Source organism: Rhea pennata, chromosome 22 (assembly GCF_028389875.1).
Source record: "Rhea pennata isolate bPtePen1 chromosome 22, bPtePen1.pri, whole genome shotgun sequence".
Classification (NCBI taxonomy): Eukaryota; Metazoa; Chordata; class Aves; order Rheiformes; family Rheidae; genus Rhea; species Rhea pennata.
Window position 1 is genome coordinate 6545786 of NC_084684.1, and position 19746 is coordinate 6565531.

The 19746-nt window shown below is 39.6% G+C and overlaps 1 protein-coding gene across 4 annotated transcripts in view; it reads left to right on the plus strand.

The window, feature by feature from the left end:
* MIB2 (MIB E3 ubiquitin protein ligase 2) overlaps nt 1–19746 on the plus strand; it is a 53575-nt gene that overhangs the window by 18956 nt on the left and 14873 nt on the right. For 3 of the 4 annotated variants that reach the window (XM_062593181.1, XM_062593180.1, XM_062593183.1), the window contains 7 exons: nt 8010–8116; nt 11346–11540; nt 12836–12978; nt 14935–15042; nt 16159–16263; nt 17430–17592; nt 18494–18627. In XM_062593181.1, coding sequence (XP_062449165.1) covers nt 8010–8116; nt 11346–11540; nt 12836–12978; nt 14935–15042; nt 16159–16263; nt 17430–17592; nt 18494–18627 — 955 coding nt within the window. The remainder of the gene's footprint in view (nt 1–8009; nt 8117–11345; nt 11541–12835; nt 12979–14934; nt 15043–16158; nt 16264–17429; nt 17593–18493; nt 18628–19746) is intronic. The other variant, XM_062593182.1, reaches the window with a different exon arrangement.

Genomic DNA, 19746 nt, shown 5'->3' on the forward strand with positions numbered 1-19746 from the left:
TAAGCTTGGATGAAACAGGCTACCATAAGTGCTTTTTGTTTTGGTCATTTGATGGAGTTGATGGTAGAATACTGTAATGTAACTGCAATGCAAGTGGTTTTTATACAGGAGCTTTCATATGGAGAACTGGAAAACTGAAACAATTTTACTGAGAAATGTCTTGCAGTGCAGGAGAAGGAAGAAAATGGGAACAGCTTTGCTTTAGTGCAAATGTAATTCTGTAATTTGCTAGTCTGGCCTTCCGTAGATTGCTCAGCATTAAGAATGGAAAGTTCTGATTAAAAAGAAGCAAAACAAAATAAGAAAAAAGGAGGTCAGCTTTGAACAATAATTTCATGATTTATTTGGAGCAACTGAGGTCTGAGCTGCAAAGACAATGCCCTTAGGCAATGTAACATGCTTTCTGAAGAACAAATTGCTTGCTTATCCCTGAAGCCTTAGCAGTGACAATAGGAGAACAGTCACTGCAAAGAGATTATTGCATAGATCATTCATCTCAATTTTTTTTTCCTCAATAAAGTAGGAGAGAGAACCTTTGGCAGTTCCCCAAGGACCCCAAAAAAAACTGTTCATTTAAAATGATATGATAACTGCTTTGTAGATTTGGGTTTTCTTAGGATTTTTTTTTTTGTTGTTGTTGTTGTTACTTGCTGTTGTTTGAATGGCTATGAATACAGAATGAGTCTCCTTTTAGAGATTAAGGTTCTCATCTCCTTTCTCCTGCAGGGAGTGGCTGTTTTGTGATTATTTAGACTGAGAAAATGAACAACTCAAAGCACAGTAGTGTTTTGCTTTCAAATCCCAGGCAAAGTGCTGTGATTGGCCCACTAGGGTATTAATTGAAGAAGCTTATAAGGGAGTGGATGGTGGAATAGCCCACCAAATTTGATAGTATCCCATAATCTTGGATTCACATAACAGCAGAAGGGGCTATATCTATACTTATCTATATTGATAGTAATCCTTGGGATTACTGTCAATGAGATCCAATTCAGAACCATGGAATACAGCTGTATTATGGAGCTTTCACGGGGACAGTGATGGACATGAACCATCTCTCTAATGGAAGATCAAGAGCTAGGAGTTTACAGTCTCTGGTCTCAGCCCTTTGTGAGAGGGTGTCACCATGCATCCCATCTTGCAACTGGCACCATTGCTGTTTCTCTGATGTAGGAAGCAAAGGCCTCTAGTGGGACAGCTTCAGAGCATCTCACATGGGTGTGACAGCCTTATGCAACAAATTGCTGCCACCTGCTCTTCTACAGCCAGACTCACAACATAGCATCTGTGCAGCTAAATATAGGCTAGACAAACATGTAAATTTTTGTAGTGGCTCACTAATACCAGGATTTTAGAGATTTTAAGCCTGGATAGGTCATGCAGAGAGTTCCAGTCAGTTTTCTGAAGAGGCCAAGAACACACCTACCTGAAAGCTATTTAAGGTCCCCAATGACTGGAGCTTGAATCTCTTTGAAAGATGCTACAGATGGAAATCTACTGTTTCTGGCATTTTTCTAGGCTTATTTTCCAGCTGTTTCCTCTCTGTTCTTCACTGTCCCTTTCAGCAGTATTCCTTCCTTCCCTCACCACTTTCTTCAGTGACAAATTTTCCACAAAAAATGAAAAATTTATTAGGTCAAGCTAAGGCAAGAATCTGTTCTTAATAATGTGGAATTGGGGTATGTTTATCTTTGGTTCAGTCTTTATAGGATAGGGGAGGATGAAAGGGAGGAAGAGAGACAGATGAAGGGAAAGAGATGGCCAACAGCAATAAGCCTCAAGACAGAACGCAATCTACAAACACCTGAAGATGTGCTGTAGACTTCTGGTCAAAAGCTATATCAAATCTTGCATATGATTGCATATACACAGTGAGTGAGATTAGACATCTAACTTCCCCAGTATAAGGTCCTCAACAGAGAGCAGTGCTTAGGGAAAATGAGTAAAAAATAAGATGTTGTCTTTGTATATTGTGCTCTATTTTTTTGGTAACTGACGATTGGTGATATACAGACTTTCTAAGCTAGAGCTTGAATCTAGACCATTGAGTTTTGCAGTGTCCAAAGATGCTGTCTTTACAAATGTACTGAATTTTTTGTTGCCTACAATACTAGATATGAACTTGGGATGTTGAGTCTGATTCCTGACTGTGTTAAGACTATGGCATCTCAGTCTCTCTCTGTTTCCTGGAAAATAAGGATTTTTTTTTTTTTTTTTGGTTATTTGGGTTATAAAATTTTGCAGGGCATGCTGAGTGGAATATTTTGTTTGAAATATCTTGATTCTTCTATCATCATCTAGTTTGAATTTTATAGCTGTTAGTTTTGAGAGAGGCTCTCATCCTTAGATTAAGTGAATGGACAGCTTGGTTTCATTGAAGACCTGGGGTTTTTTGTTTGTTTTTTGTTGTTTTTTTTTTCCACATGATGTTGTATCTGCTTTCTGAATATACGTGCTCAGTAACTAAAAGATAAATCAGCATCTGTAAGCAGGGTAGCAAGTGAGTTTTGTCCTGGACTAGTTTCGTTTGTTGTCACAATCAATGGAAAGTGCCAGTTGCCTCTGCTTTGGACACTCTGATTTGCAGGCAGCCTTACCTGCTTGCAACATCTGGCTGCAAGTCTAATGTCCTAGTGCTGACTTCATTCCACTGCCTCTCCTCAGGATGTATTCCATTACTGTGAAATAACAGGGTAAGGGAGACCAGATAGGCTGTAATTAAGTCCAGTTTGGGGTGATGTTAGTGATCTGAAGATGCAGGTTTGGTGTTTGCAGAGGTGATGCTTGTGTAGGAAAAAGTGAGCAACCTTGAGTCAGATGTGCATTCCAGATTTAGGGGGTAAGAACAAGCAGAGCAATCTAGCATTCTTGTTTTGTGGTTTAATGGAGCAAAGAAACCAAAGGATGGACCAGATTTACTCAGCAACTTGATGGAAAATTTGAAAGATTGAAGTGTGTAAACTGCTCAAAATCTTTGGAAAGAATCCCATAAGCCCTTCTAGGATTTGGATCAGATAGTAGGAGATCTAGTAAAGGCAAATATTAGACAGGAACTGTGCAATCCTTGAGTAATTACCAAGGAAGTAGCAACAACAAAAACTGTGAGGCAAGTGCTACCTCATACTAGCTTTATAAAGTGGACAGATGTCTTGCAAAAAATTATCGTGCTTCCCTTATCCTTCTTCTATATCCCCCCTAAGAGCTTTTCAAGTAGTTGTTGAGCTGTCTAAGGGAGGGAAATAGATGAGAGCTGCATGTCATATTAGAAAGACTGGCACAATCTTGTTTAGTTTGACTTGGTCACTGTTTTTCCTACACCCTTTTTTTTTGCTGTTAGTGCACATGGACTGGCTAGTATGATTAAGCCAAACTTAGATTAGATGGATGCAAATGTTGCTTTTTAAGTGGATTGGCCAAGGGGGCTGGGTGTTTGAGAGCTTCAGCAAATAGACTAGGTTTGATCTGTAGGTCAAGGCATTCTGGTTTGAATCTTGTGCAGCTGACCACTGGGCATAGTGAAAGATAGTTCATGCCCTGATGAAATTACTGTCTAAATTGATGTATCAGACTTTTAATTTAGAGAAATTTAGAAGGAGATGATATGCAGAAAGATGAAGTGATTTGCTGATGGCTGTGCAGTTGCCCCACAGCAGATCCCAGAAGTTAACCCACATCTCATGAATAAAAATCTGTTAATCTGATATCTATATTCTTCTTTTCATTGGAAAAGACTTCTTTGTCTTTGCAGCCAGAAGGTTAGGGCTAGAAGGGTCAGGCACTCTCTGGTAAATTATGCAAATAATCAGGTCTGAGATACTCTTCCTCCTCTTATGCAAAATGTTAATATTAATATATTCAAGAACTACTAGTAGTATTATATTCCATTGCAAAAGCAGCAATAGCATTTTGTAACTGTCGCCCTTTCAGGGAGGATGGAAATTTAAATTTCAGAAAGGGGAGTGGTGCATTTGACCCAAGCTATTTGCTAGTCTTCATTCACCAATCAATCACATTCTTAACAACAAATTTAAATTCTACTGTGGTTTGGAGAACAATGGAGGTGAAAGTGACAGCAAACTATGTGGATAAGTTTTGTGTAGTGTAACATAAGAAATATTTATATATTCAGTATTTTCTCACTTTGTTTTTTATACTGTAGTCACAATGGAGTCTGCAGTTATTTGCAGCAGTGATTCTTAAAACAGCCCTGTCTAGTTCACCACAACTTCTAAATCTGGTACATTAAAAGAACAAATGCTTGTTATCGTAGAGGTATATGCAGTGCAGACCTATTTAAGGCAGCTTTAAAAATATGATAAATATGTGACTGATTACACTGTAAACTTGAACTAATTAGCTGATTGCCAGCTTCTGGACATTTGATTACTAGTCAATAAATGTGATACAGCTTTATTTACCATAGCAGTCTCTGCAATATGTGTTGTTTATGCACACAGATTAAACACAGTTTAAGCTCAGTCAGCTTAAACTGTTGAATCAAGAAATTTCAATGAGTAACGTGAAATTATCCTGTGATGATACATTCATTTCCTAACATACATTTTTTTAGTGTTCATTAATACTTATAGTAGAATTTTATTTAAAAAACAACATTAATTGCCAGACTATAAGCTATAGTCTGTGCCATCTTAAGAAAAATATGTAATTTACAGAACCCTAGGGTATATCCTCACACTAGCACTTCTCTTATTTAGCTTGGAATACTTTGTTTGATTTGTGGAATGCAAAGTTACCTGAGCAAAATTGCAAGCAAAAAAAAGAAAGCTTCACCAAAACATTCTTAGCCTGTGTTTTGAACTAATAGTCATGTTTAAAGGATGATGAAAAAAATATATTGCTTGTGATTCTACTTGGAGCTGCTTTATCATTCCTCTGAGAGCTCTCTAGCATGATTGAGAACACTTTCTGTCTGCAGTGCAGGATTGAATCTCAGGTACAGATACATTTTTAGTTCATATTTGATAACCTAAGTGTGAAATATTACCCAGCTGTGGCTTTCCTAAGCAGAGTGTGATATGAGTTAGATCTGGAGGTTAGCAGAAAGACAGCAAGCTTCCATCCCTTATCTTGCCCAGCTAAGACTGCAGAAACGTACATCAAACTATGTCTTAGCAAGGAAGCACAGGATTGACCTATGGAATTTCTTGGTGAGGATGGTTCCTGAAATAGGTTTACGTGATCCTGATCTCTTACTTGTTAGTGTCCTTGTCTTAGCCTGGTTCATGCTCAAGCAGTCAGCATATGCCTGTCTCCCTGTCATCTGTTAGAATTTCCTTCCTTTGTGCTTTACTGGAGGTGTTTCAGTAAATGCTATGTTAGGGAGACTAAAAGAATCTAGAATTTCTTGCATCACTGAAGTCAGTTTTACCCCATCCCAGAGTGGGGTGTTTTGGGGGTTTATTTGGTTTGGTTTGGGGGTTTTCTTGTGATCGCTTGTGTAGATCATTAGATTTCCTAAGGGAACTGTGGATTTGTATCTGCTGTGAACTGGGACTTTAACTCCCAGCTATGCCTCTCAGAAGAGATGGAACGATTTAATTAACACTGTGTTTATGGTCTGCTACATTTTTGGGTGGCATTCTCTTCTGTTTTCCAGTCTTGTGCATTGTGCTTGTCTGTTCAAATGAGAATTTTCTGCAGAGGGGAAGTCAGTCTTGCAAGGTATGTTAGTTGTGCTGGGTACCCTGACCTCAGCAGGGTCTCAAACTACTACTGCAAATAGAAAGAGCTGTCTCTGTTCTGAACTTCTGAAAGTCAATTGTTTTGGGTCTCAAATCTCTATCTGTAAAGCACAGGAGATTCTCTCTCTCTCTCTCTCTCTCTCTCTCTCTCTCTCTCTCTCTCTCTCTCTCTCTCTCTCTCTCTCTCTCTCTCTCTCTCTCTCTCTCTCTCTCTCTCTCTCTCTCTCTCTCTCTCTCTCTCTCTCTTCCCCCCCCCCCCTTTTTTTTTTTTTTTTTTTTTTTTCCTGATTGGAGTGTTAAGGGTGACCATAGTTCTCAGTGATAGAAGGAGCTAGGTAAGCACTTCCTTGAAAAGTGAGCATAGGCACAATACCCCCAAGGGTGTGGTTCTGGGCATATTCAAGGGAGGTGTAGCTTCATCCTGTACAGTCACTCTGAAATGTTTTCCTGTGGGACTCTGTAGTAATCTAATATAATTGGAATTTCTAGGGCAGAAATGGCTCCTGACTGTGAATGGCTGTCTTATTGCCTTTAATAACAATTTTAATTATCACAGTGATTAAATTTATCCTTAGGGTATTTTTGCAACACTAATAACTTTGGTTGCTATCCAGTATTTGGAGCAAAACATGGCAATTTAGATTAAACTTAAGAAGAATTGGCTTAGGACATCTGATTCTTGCATCATTTTATTGAATTACTGATCAGCAATGTGGTTCAATACAAGGTCAAAATTTTTGTGAGGCTAGGAAAAGTAGGCAATTATGACACCTTGTCCCCAACATTTAAACAGAAGATAGTTTCTTACATGAGGATGGAGTTGTCCTACTGTCATTTATTTTACAGACAACTTTCAGGTGCCTGGGCTAAAATCAGGACTTTATTGTGCTTGCCCTGGTTAAAAGATAGGCCTTATCCTAAAAAGTCCGCAGCCTGAATGGCCAAGCTGAGTAGCAGTTGAGCAAATGAAACCTTTCTTCTGCAAAAGGGATATAGAAATTAGTGTGATTTGCTCAAAGCCTGTGGCAGAGCAGGAATTAAATTCAACCCTTTTTACAGTGACTTCATCTCTCTTGCTCCCTATTGTATATGACTGCAAGTCAGGAGGGGTGTGAACATCACAAAATATTGGTATCAATCAGAAAGGGGACAAGGGATCAAACTCCTTGTTTCAGCTGGAACTGTGATTTAGCATGTTCATCCTATTATGCTGAATATTTGACCTCCTTACTTGTGTATCTTTTTCTTTTTTTTCTTCTCCTCCTCCCATCTCTTAGGGTTCTGTTTTAAAGATACCTGTTCACTATCTGAGACCTACATTAGTTGACACGAGTGTTCTACTTGGGAGCATGTGAATGGCATAAATGCGCATAAATGGCACAACTGGTAATGAAGCACCCTCCTGCTATGATGTTTAAGACTGCTTGAAGATATTCATAGTAGGGCAGCTTCTGCCATGTGTAGGGATGTAGGTCAATGAGCTGAAGTTACTAAAGTCAGACTGTGTTGGCTTTGATTTGCAAGCATTGTATCTTGTGCTGTAGAATACCAGTAAATAGAAAAAAGAATTAATTTTCACTTATTCAGAACAGTCGTATCTTGCCCTCAGTAAACTAACTTGCCGTGATATAATTTGTGGGTTTTGCATGCCGTAGAATGTGTGTGGTATTTTTTCCTTTTGGAGCTACTAGATTTTGGGTTTGCCCTGTGTAGCCCCTTCAGGAGCCTGAAGGTCTAAAAGAAGGATGGTCTTTTTATCCTTCACTATAAGGCATGCTGTGTGTGAGTGAATGAATGTAACTGTTTTGAAACCTCAGGTTTATGTATGTTCAACTTTGTGTTTGATGTATGCTCAATATATGTTCAATATTTAATATACTAGCTCTCATGGAAATGTACCTGTACTCATGTTCATATCCCCAAGTATCTGCATCCTATAGCTGAGGGAAACTCTGAGCTTTTTTAAAGCTCACCCTGAGTCTCACAATTTTTAATAGTATTTGATGATAAACTTGTGTCTTCTCTACTTTTAGCCTAGTGTATGAACTGCTGGTTGTCTTTCTACTGTCAGTGGAACAGTGCCTAGGAATTTTGACCTCCCTGGGGAGACTAGCTTTTAGGATCAAAGCCTCTGTTCAGCTATTTTGCTGTTTTCTCTCATTTTTCTCTCATGTTCTTCAGAACTCAGGACATGCTTTATTGTATGTAGATGTGGTCCTAACATGATGGATCTTGGTTGGAACAGAGATTTACAGAGTATAAATAGTAACAATAAATGAATCTATTTTCTCTTGTTCTATTTTTCAGAGTCCTAGTGAGTCCCCGACAGAATTTGACTCGTATCACATTAAAAGGGACTTTCCAAGGGGCTAAAGTAGTCCGTGGCCCAGACTGGGAGTGGGGTAACCAAGATGGTAAGCTTTTTCTGAGATACTCTGTAAAACACCTTTTGATTTTTATTTTTGTAGTGTTTCTTTTTCCTTTGTGCTGAATAGATAATTAAAAACATTTGTGCTGAGCAGTAACTTCTGTGGGAGCTGTTCAGATGATGCAGGTTGCTGTTTCATAGAGTATTAATATTATTTATTGTTTTATGTTTATTTAGAAACATACCTTTGTCAGAGACTCCATTTGGGGTGTGTAGGGGGAAATTTTGCTGCTCCTATTTCATAGATGTGAAAACTCCTTGGAAACATCCTGGAAGGTCTTATGTAGAACTATAAATGTACACCATCTTTACAAGAAGATGAAGCCTTGCCCTATGCTGTGCTATCCAATGAAGAGCTCTGTTTGCTGTGGGTTTCTACTTTCTATATTTCTGAATTATAACTTCAGGCTGGAAAGGGACAAGAATGCCTTTTCTAGACCTCGCCCTGAGATATAAGGACTATATCTAATTCAGTGGTAGCAATGTATGTGTAGTGCATCAGTGTTAAGGAAATTCTACTGTCCGTTTCTATTCCAGAGCCTTACACATACTGAAATGTTTACAGCATGTTTTTTTCCTAAATAATAAAGTTGTAAAACCAAAAGTTCCCAAAGTTGACTGTACCCTTTATTGTAGCTGTGGGCTCAGTGCAGGAGATAACTCAAATGGTCTGAGAGCAAAAGAAGTTTATGCTCAGTACAGCTTGCCCATCCTTTTGAGAACAAGTCAATATTTGTATGTCTGAAACTTGTGTTGCTCACAATGAATGTGACCTGTATGCAGTGGTATGTGCAAAACAAGTAAGAAGAAATGCAAAGCCAGATAGTCAGCTAGTCACTACTGATATTATTTTATCTTTGGTGGAGCTGCATCCACCCAAATTTCTTTTTATCAGTGCTCTTCTGAATTTAGCTTCCCAACAGCACAAAGTCATCAGCTCTCTATTTCCATTTAAAGAAGTAACATGTAAATACAGGTAATAAATAATCTTGTGGATTAATTAATTCCATGATTCTGTGTGTCTGTTAAGGGCAATGGAAGCTAGTTGAGAATGGTCTTGCTTTTATTTGGCTTGTGGCTTTTTATTGTTCCTGTCACCTCAAGCCCTCTGCAGAAATTTGCACTGGCTGCTGGAGAACCTGCCAAGTAACCAAACCTTTTTCTGTGTTCTGCTCAGAGTAGACTCTGGTAACTCTTCAGTCACTTGAAACTTTTCACTCAATGCTTCTGAGTGCCTTTTCTTTTTTTTTCTTTTCTTTTTTTCTTTCTTGCTACCATCTGTCAGAGTCCAAGCACTACTGAAGTGGAAGCTGGACCTGCTGACAGTGCCCTCTTTGTAGAAGAGCATCTGAACAGAGAGGGAGAATACCTTTTTTGTCTGGATCCCTGCTGTCACAAGCAAATGTTAAGTTCATTTGTCAGTTTATGTCAGCACTAATTTAAGGCCAATGATACCTGCCAGGTTTCTTGCAGACTAAAAATGTAGGGGAAGAGGACAACAGCAATCTGCTATAACCTGTCCGCATTAGTAATACAAAGGAGCACAGTGTTGCTGCAAGATCACTGTGTTGCTGTCCTTGAACACCAGTACTGCCCAGAGGCTCTCTTCTCCTTTGGTCATTAAGAATGGATATCTGATGCCGCTTCCTTTTTCAGGAGCTGTAATCTTGATTCATTTTGGCCTGGGTAGATGTCTATCTGCAAAGTGTTTGGAAGATGAAAATTCCTGTTATCTGCCCTCTTGCTACGATTTGAGTTCTAACCTAGAAGTCTTTCTTCAGGCATAACTGGGAAGGTTACATCACAGAAATGCTTTTGGTAACCTAAGTTGTAATTTCCTGGATAATAATCATGTGGGTGGATATCTAGAGTGCTGATCTAATAACTGACTGCAGTGTGAATTGTATATAGAACTGGGCTCCACCTGCCATTTCTAGGGAGAGATTCTAAAGGCATATAGGACTTTAAAATTTTTCTTCCAATAAAAATCAAGATACATAGGGGGGTTCTAGTTCTCGTTTTAATCCACTGAAGGCCTGCTTTTTTCATTGATGGAACTATCAATAAAGCCTGCTAGTTTGCGTTATGCTTTTTGGATGAATGTGCGGTTAGATGAGGAAGTTCATTCCTTTAACCTGGTAATTTCCAAGACTTTGCAGGCAATTAGAACCTTACTGTCTGACCAATAATGTTCTAATTGCCAGTGAGATAGACAGAGAGTGCTGTTTGCATTTGGAAAAGCACTAAACCAGTGCTGGGATTTGCCCAAGTTCCTGCAGATTTGACAGAAGAATAAGGAACAGAATCTGCAAATTCTGAACCTGTATAACTAGGTTCAGTGTTAATACAGCATGGTCCTTTGCATGAGACAGATTTATTGGCTCACAGATGTATTCCTGTGTTCTAGATCATTTCAGCAGTGTTCCTCCTTGCTTGGGCAGGTAAAGAGAAATGCTAGAATAAAGTGTACTTGGTATTTGCCCACCTGACCAGTGTGAGAGAGAAGTGAAGGATCTTGGGTCACTTTTACAATGCTGTTGTGTTTCTACCTTGCCACAGTGTGGTGCCATGACACCATGCATTGGCCAGGCAGTATTTCTGTGGACCAGGAGAAATGACCTTTATGCTTTTACAAAATGCAACTTTTGTGTATCTGTATTCCAAAGAAAACAGCTTGGCTGTCTTTCCACAAGCTTGATGCAGAGATTCTCTCTGAGCTAGATCAAACTGAGTTGTCTCATAGCTTAACTTCCTTAATTAGGAAGATGACTGAGACCTTCTGCCTTTTGCAGCTGATGGTTATGAGGAGGATGTATAAGTTCCTGACTTTATTTTTGTTTCATTTGCTTCTTATATATGAAGAACACTTGATTGGCGGCACTGCTTCAGGCAGCAGTTTGCTGAGAGTGAAGCAGGCCTCTGTATATGTTCATCATGTAAAGATGGCCTGTGAGCTTCTATATAGGATCGTGCAGAAATCCTTTCTGGCAGCAACCTCTCTGTCAGAATTTCATCTTTCCCACCTAGGAGCTTTGGGCTCTGCACTTCCTCTCCCATTTGTTTTGCCCTGCTTTTTCTCCTTGGGTTTGATCTAGTTAAGATAAATGTTATTAAATTGTATCTTAGTAAAAATCCCAGTGTCAGGTAATTTTCTGCATATTGGTGTCTGAGAATGCAAGCCAGATATTTTTTTCTCTCTGTTTCTTTTCTGTCAGGTGGTGAAGGCAAAACTGGACGTGTGGTTGATATTCGAGGCTGGGATATAGAGACCGGACGTAGTGTGGCCAGCGTCACGTGGTCTGATGGTACCACGAATGTCTACAGAGTTGGACACAAGGGGAAAGTGGACCTGAAATGTGTTGTGGAGGCACCTGGTGGCTTTTACTACAAAGAACATCTCCCAAAATTAGGTGTGTGGAGTGAGTTTTCTGTTGGGAAATTCAGACTCATGCTGCCATACCAATCTCTTATTTTCCTGACATTAAAGCTATTCTGCTTGGAGTACACAAAATCAGGAGTTAGTTTGATAATGTTCTAACATAATGTGTACCATTTTTAAAAAAAAATGCATGTCAATATAGTCCTTTCTTACAGGACGGTTAGCAAAGCAGCTCAGTTTTGTAGTGGTGTAAGATCATATCAGATCATCAGATGCCCCCAGCTGTTTAACAAAGAGGGACCTTCTGCTGATACAATTTTTTGCTGATGCAAATCCATGAAAATCCTTGGGAGTGCCTGCATTTGTCACCAGAAAATTCAATCTAGTGTCAGTTTTGTTAATCCAAAGTTTTTCATTCTTCAGGTAGGCATTTCTCTAACTGGTGTTCAGTGTGCTTTCAGAAAGCAGATATTATGGGTCTGGTGGACCAACAAGTATGTTGGAGGGAAATATGACAAAAGGGAACCTTCTGAGAACAGAGCTGCCAAATACCTGCTCAACAGGGAGTTAGGAAAAGGTTGAGGATAAAGGTGATATCTGTATTGGCAACATGCCACAATCCACCTTTCTTCTTAATTCTTCAGTGAAATCATGGAAAGTACTTTCATTCTGAGTGTGTTTCTGGACTTGCTAAGGTGTAATTTAGGTGTTCTTTGAATCAGATGTTCTTTTGCTCCCCTGAAATAAAACAGAAGACTGTTAGTGACGTTGCTGCAACACAGTCAAATCTTTCTTTTCTCTCCGTAAGCAACTTGACCAGAGCATCAGGGAAGGGAAGGGTTGATTGAGGAGCTTATTTTCAGGAATGAGCCACCTGAATGCAGAAAGGCTATGAAGATGGTATTCCACAAAGCAAGCTATTTGAATACCTGTGGAAGAGAAATCATTTTGAATGCTGTGTGGGTGTCTGCTGAGCAACAGTTGTGGATACCAGAATTGCTAAGAAGAGATGCTGAAGTCTGACATTGCATGAGAGGCATCTTTCAAATGTGTTCTCCACCAGCAAGGACGGAATTGTGTCTTGTTAGAACTACTTCATGTATAACCCATAGCATTTTCTGATGAAAGAATAATATTCTTAATCCTGCCTAATGCTGCCCCACAGTGTGTGTGTATGGTATACTCTGCAGGTAGAAAAAGATTCTTACACCATTCTGCTCCAATGAAGCTTATGCTAACTTACAACTCTTTTTATAAAGCCAAATGAGAGACAAAGCATATTATTGCACCTTGCATGTGTGTAAGCGGTGTCATTCTGCTCTTTAGGAAAACCAGCTGAATTGCAGAAGAAAGAAAGCACAAACAGGCATCCATTCCAGCATGGGGACAAAGTGAAATGCCTGCTGGACATTGACATCTTGCGGGAGATGCAAGAGGGCCATGGTGGCTGGAATCCTAAAATGGCTGAGGTATGTTTCTACTTGTTCCTATTCTTTGAGTAATTTATCAGTCACTATGTTAAACTACAGAAGTAACCACTGGCTAGGAAGCTGACAGAACTTCTCTGTGTAACATAATAGCTTCTGTTACTATATTGTGTTAAGTAAAAAATATAGATTCTTCAGTGTTAGGACACTAGAATCAGATTTGTTTTTAGGTTCAGATAAATTGGTCTTGTATGAGAATTGCCTTGTGGAGCCCTGTACAATTTCTGAGGCTGAGCTGGGCCAAAAGAGCTGCTCCAAAGTCTCAGGAGCCAGTGCAAAAAACTCATGTCTGATTTGTTTGTTTTCAAATGAGATTTTTTCCATGGAGTTTTGGGTCCGTTCCCTGTTTGGCTACTTTTGTTGCATACATTAATGCTAATGAAAGTTGTGTTTGTCAGCAGTAGGCTGTATCCCTGAATATGGTTGACTTTTCTGCCCATATGGTGTTTTTGGAGCTTAGCTTGGTGTCTTGTCCTTTGTTTTGAAGAGTGATAAGTCTGTTGTCACTTGTTGTTGTCTAAACAATATTGTCAGACAATAGAGGAAATGGAAGAAGAAATGACATCTAATACTACTGTAGAGAATCTCAAGGAGCAATTTTACCATGGAAGGCTCCAGAGGTTGCGAATGTTAGATGTGAACTTACATTTAAATGAAATGATGACAGCTAAATGAATAAATTTGCCCTTTACATTAAAAGATCTGTGCTTTTCATTTCTCTTAAGTTAACTTCTTGGGTTTTAACACAAAATAGATTAAATTACCTTCACTTACTGAAGAAGACAGTAGTGCTGTTGTGCAGTACATTTCCTGAAAAGCAAAACCACATTTTGGATACTCATCATTGCAGCAGCAAGATCTATTTCTGAACCTGTATTAGTCACCTCTATAAAAGCATCCTTTTGGAGAACGAGGAAAAGTTAAAATGAAAAAGCTACAAGTGACCCAAAAGCCTGCCATATGTGAAAGTTGCAGGTCTGATGCTGAGGCAGCTCCCCTGAAGCTTTAATATACGGAGCAGTACTATAAAATTATGTAGATCCATTTTATATATATATATATATATATATATATATATATATATATATATATATATATATACACACACACATGTATTCTAACCTAAGCTGCCCCAAGCTGTCTTTTCTAAGTCAAGCTTTAAAACGACAACCAAAGCTGTAATTTCAGGTTCAGTGCAGAGATCTATTAACTGAGCATCAATTTCTACTTTAGCCTGACTGACAGGGATTTATCTTCATCTAACGTAGACTTTAAATAGTCTGTCAAGAGAGTCATGAGTTTCTTATTCTTGCAGAGGCCTTAATCTCAAAACCATAGTTTTTGATTTGCATAGCTAAGGTAGTCTGCTACATCATTACACTTCGCACTTATTTAAATCTGCATTTCACAACGCCAGAAATGGGATATTAAATAGAGAAACAGTATCTTCCCTTCACCTCAGAAATTATTACTTTTTGTAACTAGTCAGAATCAAGAGTACTACACCATAGAACAATATCTTGTTTTCTGTGGTCTCCCGTCCTGCTTTTTTTCCCCCTCTCTCAAAGCATGACTTGTTGGTATTATACTGCCATACAGTGCTGTAGATTCTACCCCTTTGCCATTGGGAAAGATGAGGATGATTTGTGCCCCAAGTTTCAAGCATTTTCACACTTTGTATTCCTATCACCTTTCTCCTCCCAGTATGCTGCTACTTTAAAGGAGTTTCTTAAGCTGTCTTTTCCTTTTGCAGAAAAGCAAATAACTGCATATCATTAAAACAGGTTTGGGAGCACTGTTACTTTGTGAATTAGAGATGATGACTTAGCCACCTATCCCTTGGTTGTCTGCTTTTCCCACTGTTAAGCAAAGTGATTTATTTAAGGGGTTTCCCCTGTTCTGTTTTATGTTTTGTTTTTTTTTCCTCCCCATCAAAAGTTCATTGGCCAGACAGGGACTGTACACAGAATCACGGACAGAGGGGATGTAAGGGTCCAGTTCAACAGTGAAACTCGCTGGACTTTCCACCCTGGAGCTCTGACTAAGGTAGGTGCTGATAGGTGAGTTTGGCCAGAACCAGCAGTGCTGCAGGGAACAGTCATCAATTTATCTTGCTGTGTTAAGACACAGTGTGTGTCAAGTGCCAAAGAAATACACTGCTGTTCTGAAAGCAATAGAGCCAGGCTAATTTTCCTGCAAGCCATCAAAGCTAAGCCAGGTGGTTGCAGAGTGCAGGAATTGAGCTACTAGGTTGTCCAGTTGAAAGAATATTTGGATTTTAAGTGTTGGAAGTTCTTAAGGTAAATTCTTGATTTCAGCTTCTTTAATAATACTAGTAACAATAGTGTTGCAATAATTCATCCTTCTGTAGCTGCCTCTCGTATGTGATGTACCATTCTTCATTTTGTTTTCTTGCTTGTTCTCTTGTCTTCATGTTCTTCTGACTCTTGTGTCTCTTTCTCAAACATCTCCTGACTGTATTGGATGGCCCAAGTCTTTAATCCTTCTGATTTTATGTCTGCATTTCTAAAGCTGTTAGCTCTGGCCTTCCCCAGAGGATTGATGGCTTGAAATGTCTACCTTTAGAAAAAGGGCTAATATGTATGGGAGGAGCTGCTGGAAGACTACAAAATTCTGAAATATTTTTTTTGCACAAAAATCAGCCTACTCTTAATAGCGTGTTTTCACAGTGCTCCCTTTTTAGCTCAATATGCGGAGGAAGCATCTAACAAAGGATCAGTACAGATAAACTCTGCTTTCTCACTCCTGTTTTAAGTAACAAACAGATTTAATTGCCTTATTAAAGTGAATTAAAACCCCCAGTGCTGAGTATGGTATGGTGAGGGGATGACCAAGGTAAATTCCCTGTGTGCTTCATCCTGGTATTATTTATAAATGTTTTGAAGAAAGAAAAGAAGAAAATTGTTCTGTCCCAAATTATTTGCCTGCTTATAACAGAAATACCTCAACCCTTGAACTATGTTTATTTTGCAGCACAGTGATTGTGAATTTCTTATTTGTGATACTTCTGTTTTGTAATGTCTTGTTTAACTGGCATTTGGGCATGGGGGAATGGAGGGGCATTTTTGTTCTTGCTTTGCTTGTAGTGATAATGTTCTTGGCTTCATCCCCCAAAAGCTTATGACTTTTTTTGTCTTGTAGCTCAACACTTTTTGGGTTGGTGATGTTGTCCGTGTGATAGATGATATGGAAACAGTGAAGCGATTCCAATCTGGTCATGGGGAGTGGACAGATGAAATGACACCTGTGAGTGTGCATCAGTTTCTGGACAGTCCAGTAATTTCCTGTACAATTAGTAACTTTAATTGGGCTTGCATTGCCCTCCAGTATTTCCTGATGGTCAGTCAGTGCACAGGCCTTTCTGGTACTGCTGAGGCATTGCAAAAGAAATGTTGCCTAGCACTATTGGTAATGTAGTAACAGAATCACAGAATAGATGACTTTGAAAGGGAACTCTGCAGCTCATCTAGTCCCACACTGTCAGCTAGAGCAGGTTGCTCAAGACCATGTCCAGTTGGGTTTTGAATATCTCTGAGGATGGAGACTCTACAGCCTCTCTGGGCAACCTGTTCCAGTGTTGAACCACCTTTGCAGTGAAGAAGTGTTTTCTGATGTTCAGATGGAATTTCCTGTGTTTCAGTTTGTGCCTATTGCCTTATCCTGTCATTTGGTGCCTCTGAGAAGAATCTGGCTTCATCTTCTTTATACCCTCTTATCAGATATTTATAAACCTTGGAGAGATCCCCCCTGAGCCTCAGCAAGGCTTCTTAAGGCTATAAAGTCCCAGCTCTCTCAGCCTCTCCTTTTATGAGATATGCTCCAGTCCCTTCATCATCTTTGTGGCCCTTCACTGGCCTTGCTCCAGTAGTCCTATCACAGCAAAGCGGGTCAATGGGGAATCTGACAAAAGATTTGTCTACCAGGGAGTCAAATAAGAGGTTTCAATAACCAAAGTAAACATGTCCTCTTATGGCCTTCCTAATTCTCTGAAATGAGGCAGGAAAGATTGTCCAGTTGGAAAAGCTGTCTGATCAAACCAATGTGGCTACAAAGCAGAATACGGGTGTCTTCCAGGAGCAGTTAAATGTACTGAGGAAATCTTTCCTAATCCCAACTTTGTCCATTTTCTCGGGACTCTACAAAACATGTTTTGTTGTTTCACCAGCTTCCTTCCCAGGCATTTGTAATGTGTCTGAGAAACACTCTTTGTATATAACCTGTAACACAGAGACTGCTAAAACCTTCTTAGATGCTTAAAGTGGGAGCTTTCTGCAGTTGTGTCACTGTTTAATGGTTATCTTTGCACAGCAGGAGTACTGCCTGTGAAGCCACTCTGAGAAGCATTATGTTGGTTCTGAGATGCAAACACTGTATCCTTGCTTTTAAATATCACTTTTCTCTTCCCATTGCAGACACTAGGGCACATCGGCAAAGTGATCAAAGTATATGGGGATGGAGACCTGCGAGTGTCAGTTGGAGGACAGTCCTGGACGTTTAACCCAGCTTGTCTGACAGCCTATCAGAGAGATGAGGAAGCAAACCTTATGACAACTGAGAACACAAAGGAATCAAAAAGTGAGATAGTGAGAAGGGAGAGGTCTTGTCTGTCAAGGGTTGAGGAATGATTGCTCCAGTGTAACAACAGCAACACTCTTTGGTCAGTGTTAAACTCCAGCTGCTTGTCCTTCTCCAGATGGAGTACCAAAACCAACTTAAGCCCTATTGGGAAAGCAAAGCTGGTCTTAAGAAGAAAGCACAGAATTTAGGATTCTGCTGCCTGTGGCACTGCCCTACTCTCTCAGTATTTGCTACTGCCTTGAGCTATTTCAATTACCTGTTCCATCCTGCTACATTTTCTGCAGGAGGATAAAGGATACTAATCCTTGAATGCTTATGATATGCTCCCAATTCTTTGTGTGGAAGTTTTGTCAAACTGTGTGGGAGAGAGGAGAATCTTACTGCTTTTTTAAAATTTTGCTATGTAGATTGATCTCAAAATGTTTACTCAAGTATATCTAATAATAAATTGCCTTAAACTTAAGGGAGTACTTGTACCTGAGCTCTTTAACTTTGCTCTACTTGGAGGACTGTAATGCCTCTGACCTTTCAAGCACTCCAAAAGCCTGTGATTGGAGAGCAGGTCTGAAAGGACCTGTGTTTCCTCCTGATGGCATCTACCCAAAGCTAAGAATGCCTCTTCAGAATATTTGGTAGTGACTTTCCTGGGTTGTCTTCTGTAGCATTGTCTCTCGTATCTTTTGAGTTCTCTAAACATCAGTTTTGTAAAGCCAAAGGCTGTAAAAGAAGCAAGTTTGTAAAGCTCTTTGTGTGAGCTAAGTATTAGAGATACAGCAGGCCAATAGTGTGGCTATATAGCTATACTACCCAACTGCAAGTTGTACATTCATGCATATCCACACATGCCCACATGCTCTTTGGCCCTGGTAACTTGCAGTTGTTTCTTTTTCCTATCCAGGTACTTTGATCACTGTTCTGGAGAAACTGCTGTCCCAGAAGACAGAGTCAGACTATGCAGGGTGCTTGGTCATTTGGGCAGCACTCAACAATGCAGTTAAAGTTCGGGAGCTTCTTCTGAAGTACCCAGACAAGGCAAGTATTGAGGACATTCTTAATGGTTGATTTTTGTTGCGCTTCTTTAAAATACTGGCATAAAATTTTGTACTAGAGTGGGGAAAGGGATGGAAGAGAAATGATAGACTTCTAAAACCTTGTATTAAGTAGTAACAACTGGGAAATGATTTTGCTGCAGTTTAGGATTAAGTCTGTAAATTAAATGTGTATGTCTTATGGCATCAGTGTGTGGCTTTAAATCTGAACTGCAGTTAAGTCCTTACTGCATATTTCCAAAGCTGGCTTATTTTAGAAGATTTTCTGTATGGATGCTGCACTCATAGAGTTAAGGGGAGAGGTATTTTTATGTATGAAAATAGTGGCAAGATGTCCAAGAATGTGGCTCATTTTTGAAAATAAAACAACAGGTTGTACTGGGTGAATGCATCTGTCCTTAGATGACCTTGCAAAAATGGAATTATTTGAGTCAGAAAAGGAAAAGAGTAATGCCGGCCAGATCCTTATATTGTGCATGTCTGTGCAGTGTCTTATCTCATGTCTGACTGAGACAGCCAGACAGTGAGCAGGGGAACTGGGCTTGGCATGTTGCTGAACAATTTACGTGCTTACAGGGTGCCAAATTGCTAGAATCACATCTGCTCAAATAATTTTTCTTTGAAGTTGTCTGTTAGAGAGGGTTCCAACCTCTTCAGTAAGGGGCACAGGGCCTATAACAGGTTAAAAAATGAGAATCAGAGAAAAAAGTATTTCAGCAGCATTCTTGGGAGCCATTGCTAACAAGAATTTCAAAGCTGTGACCATGTGGCAGGCAGGAACAGGTAGGTGGGTGGCTGTTGAACGCTAGGATTGGTTCTGAGTGAACCTCTATGAAGCTGATTTTAGTGGCTGGTTGTCTGATATTAGCCCTGGTTCTTCACTTACAAAATCAATGGGGGCCTCTGGAGATGCGAAGGAAAGAGGGAGCATCTATCATAGGTTAAAAAGAACAGCCATCCATCCATGATTGTGTCTAACTTGTCTCAAATAAGAATGTGCAAAGGGTCAGGAATACCTTATGTTACTTCTGCTAGAATATTATAAGCACCAAGAGAAGACTGGAATTGAGGCTCACTTAGCAGTGCAAGTTGTAATTGCTTG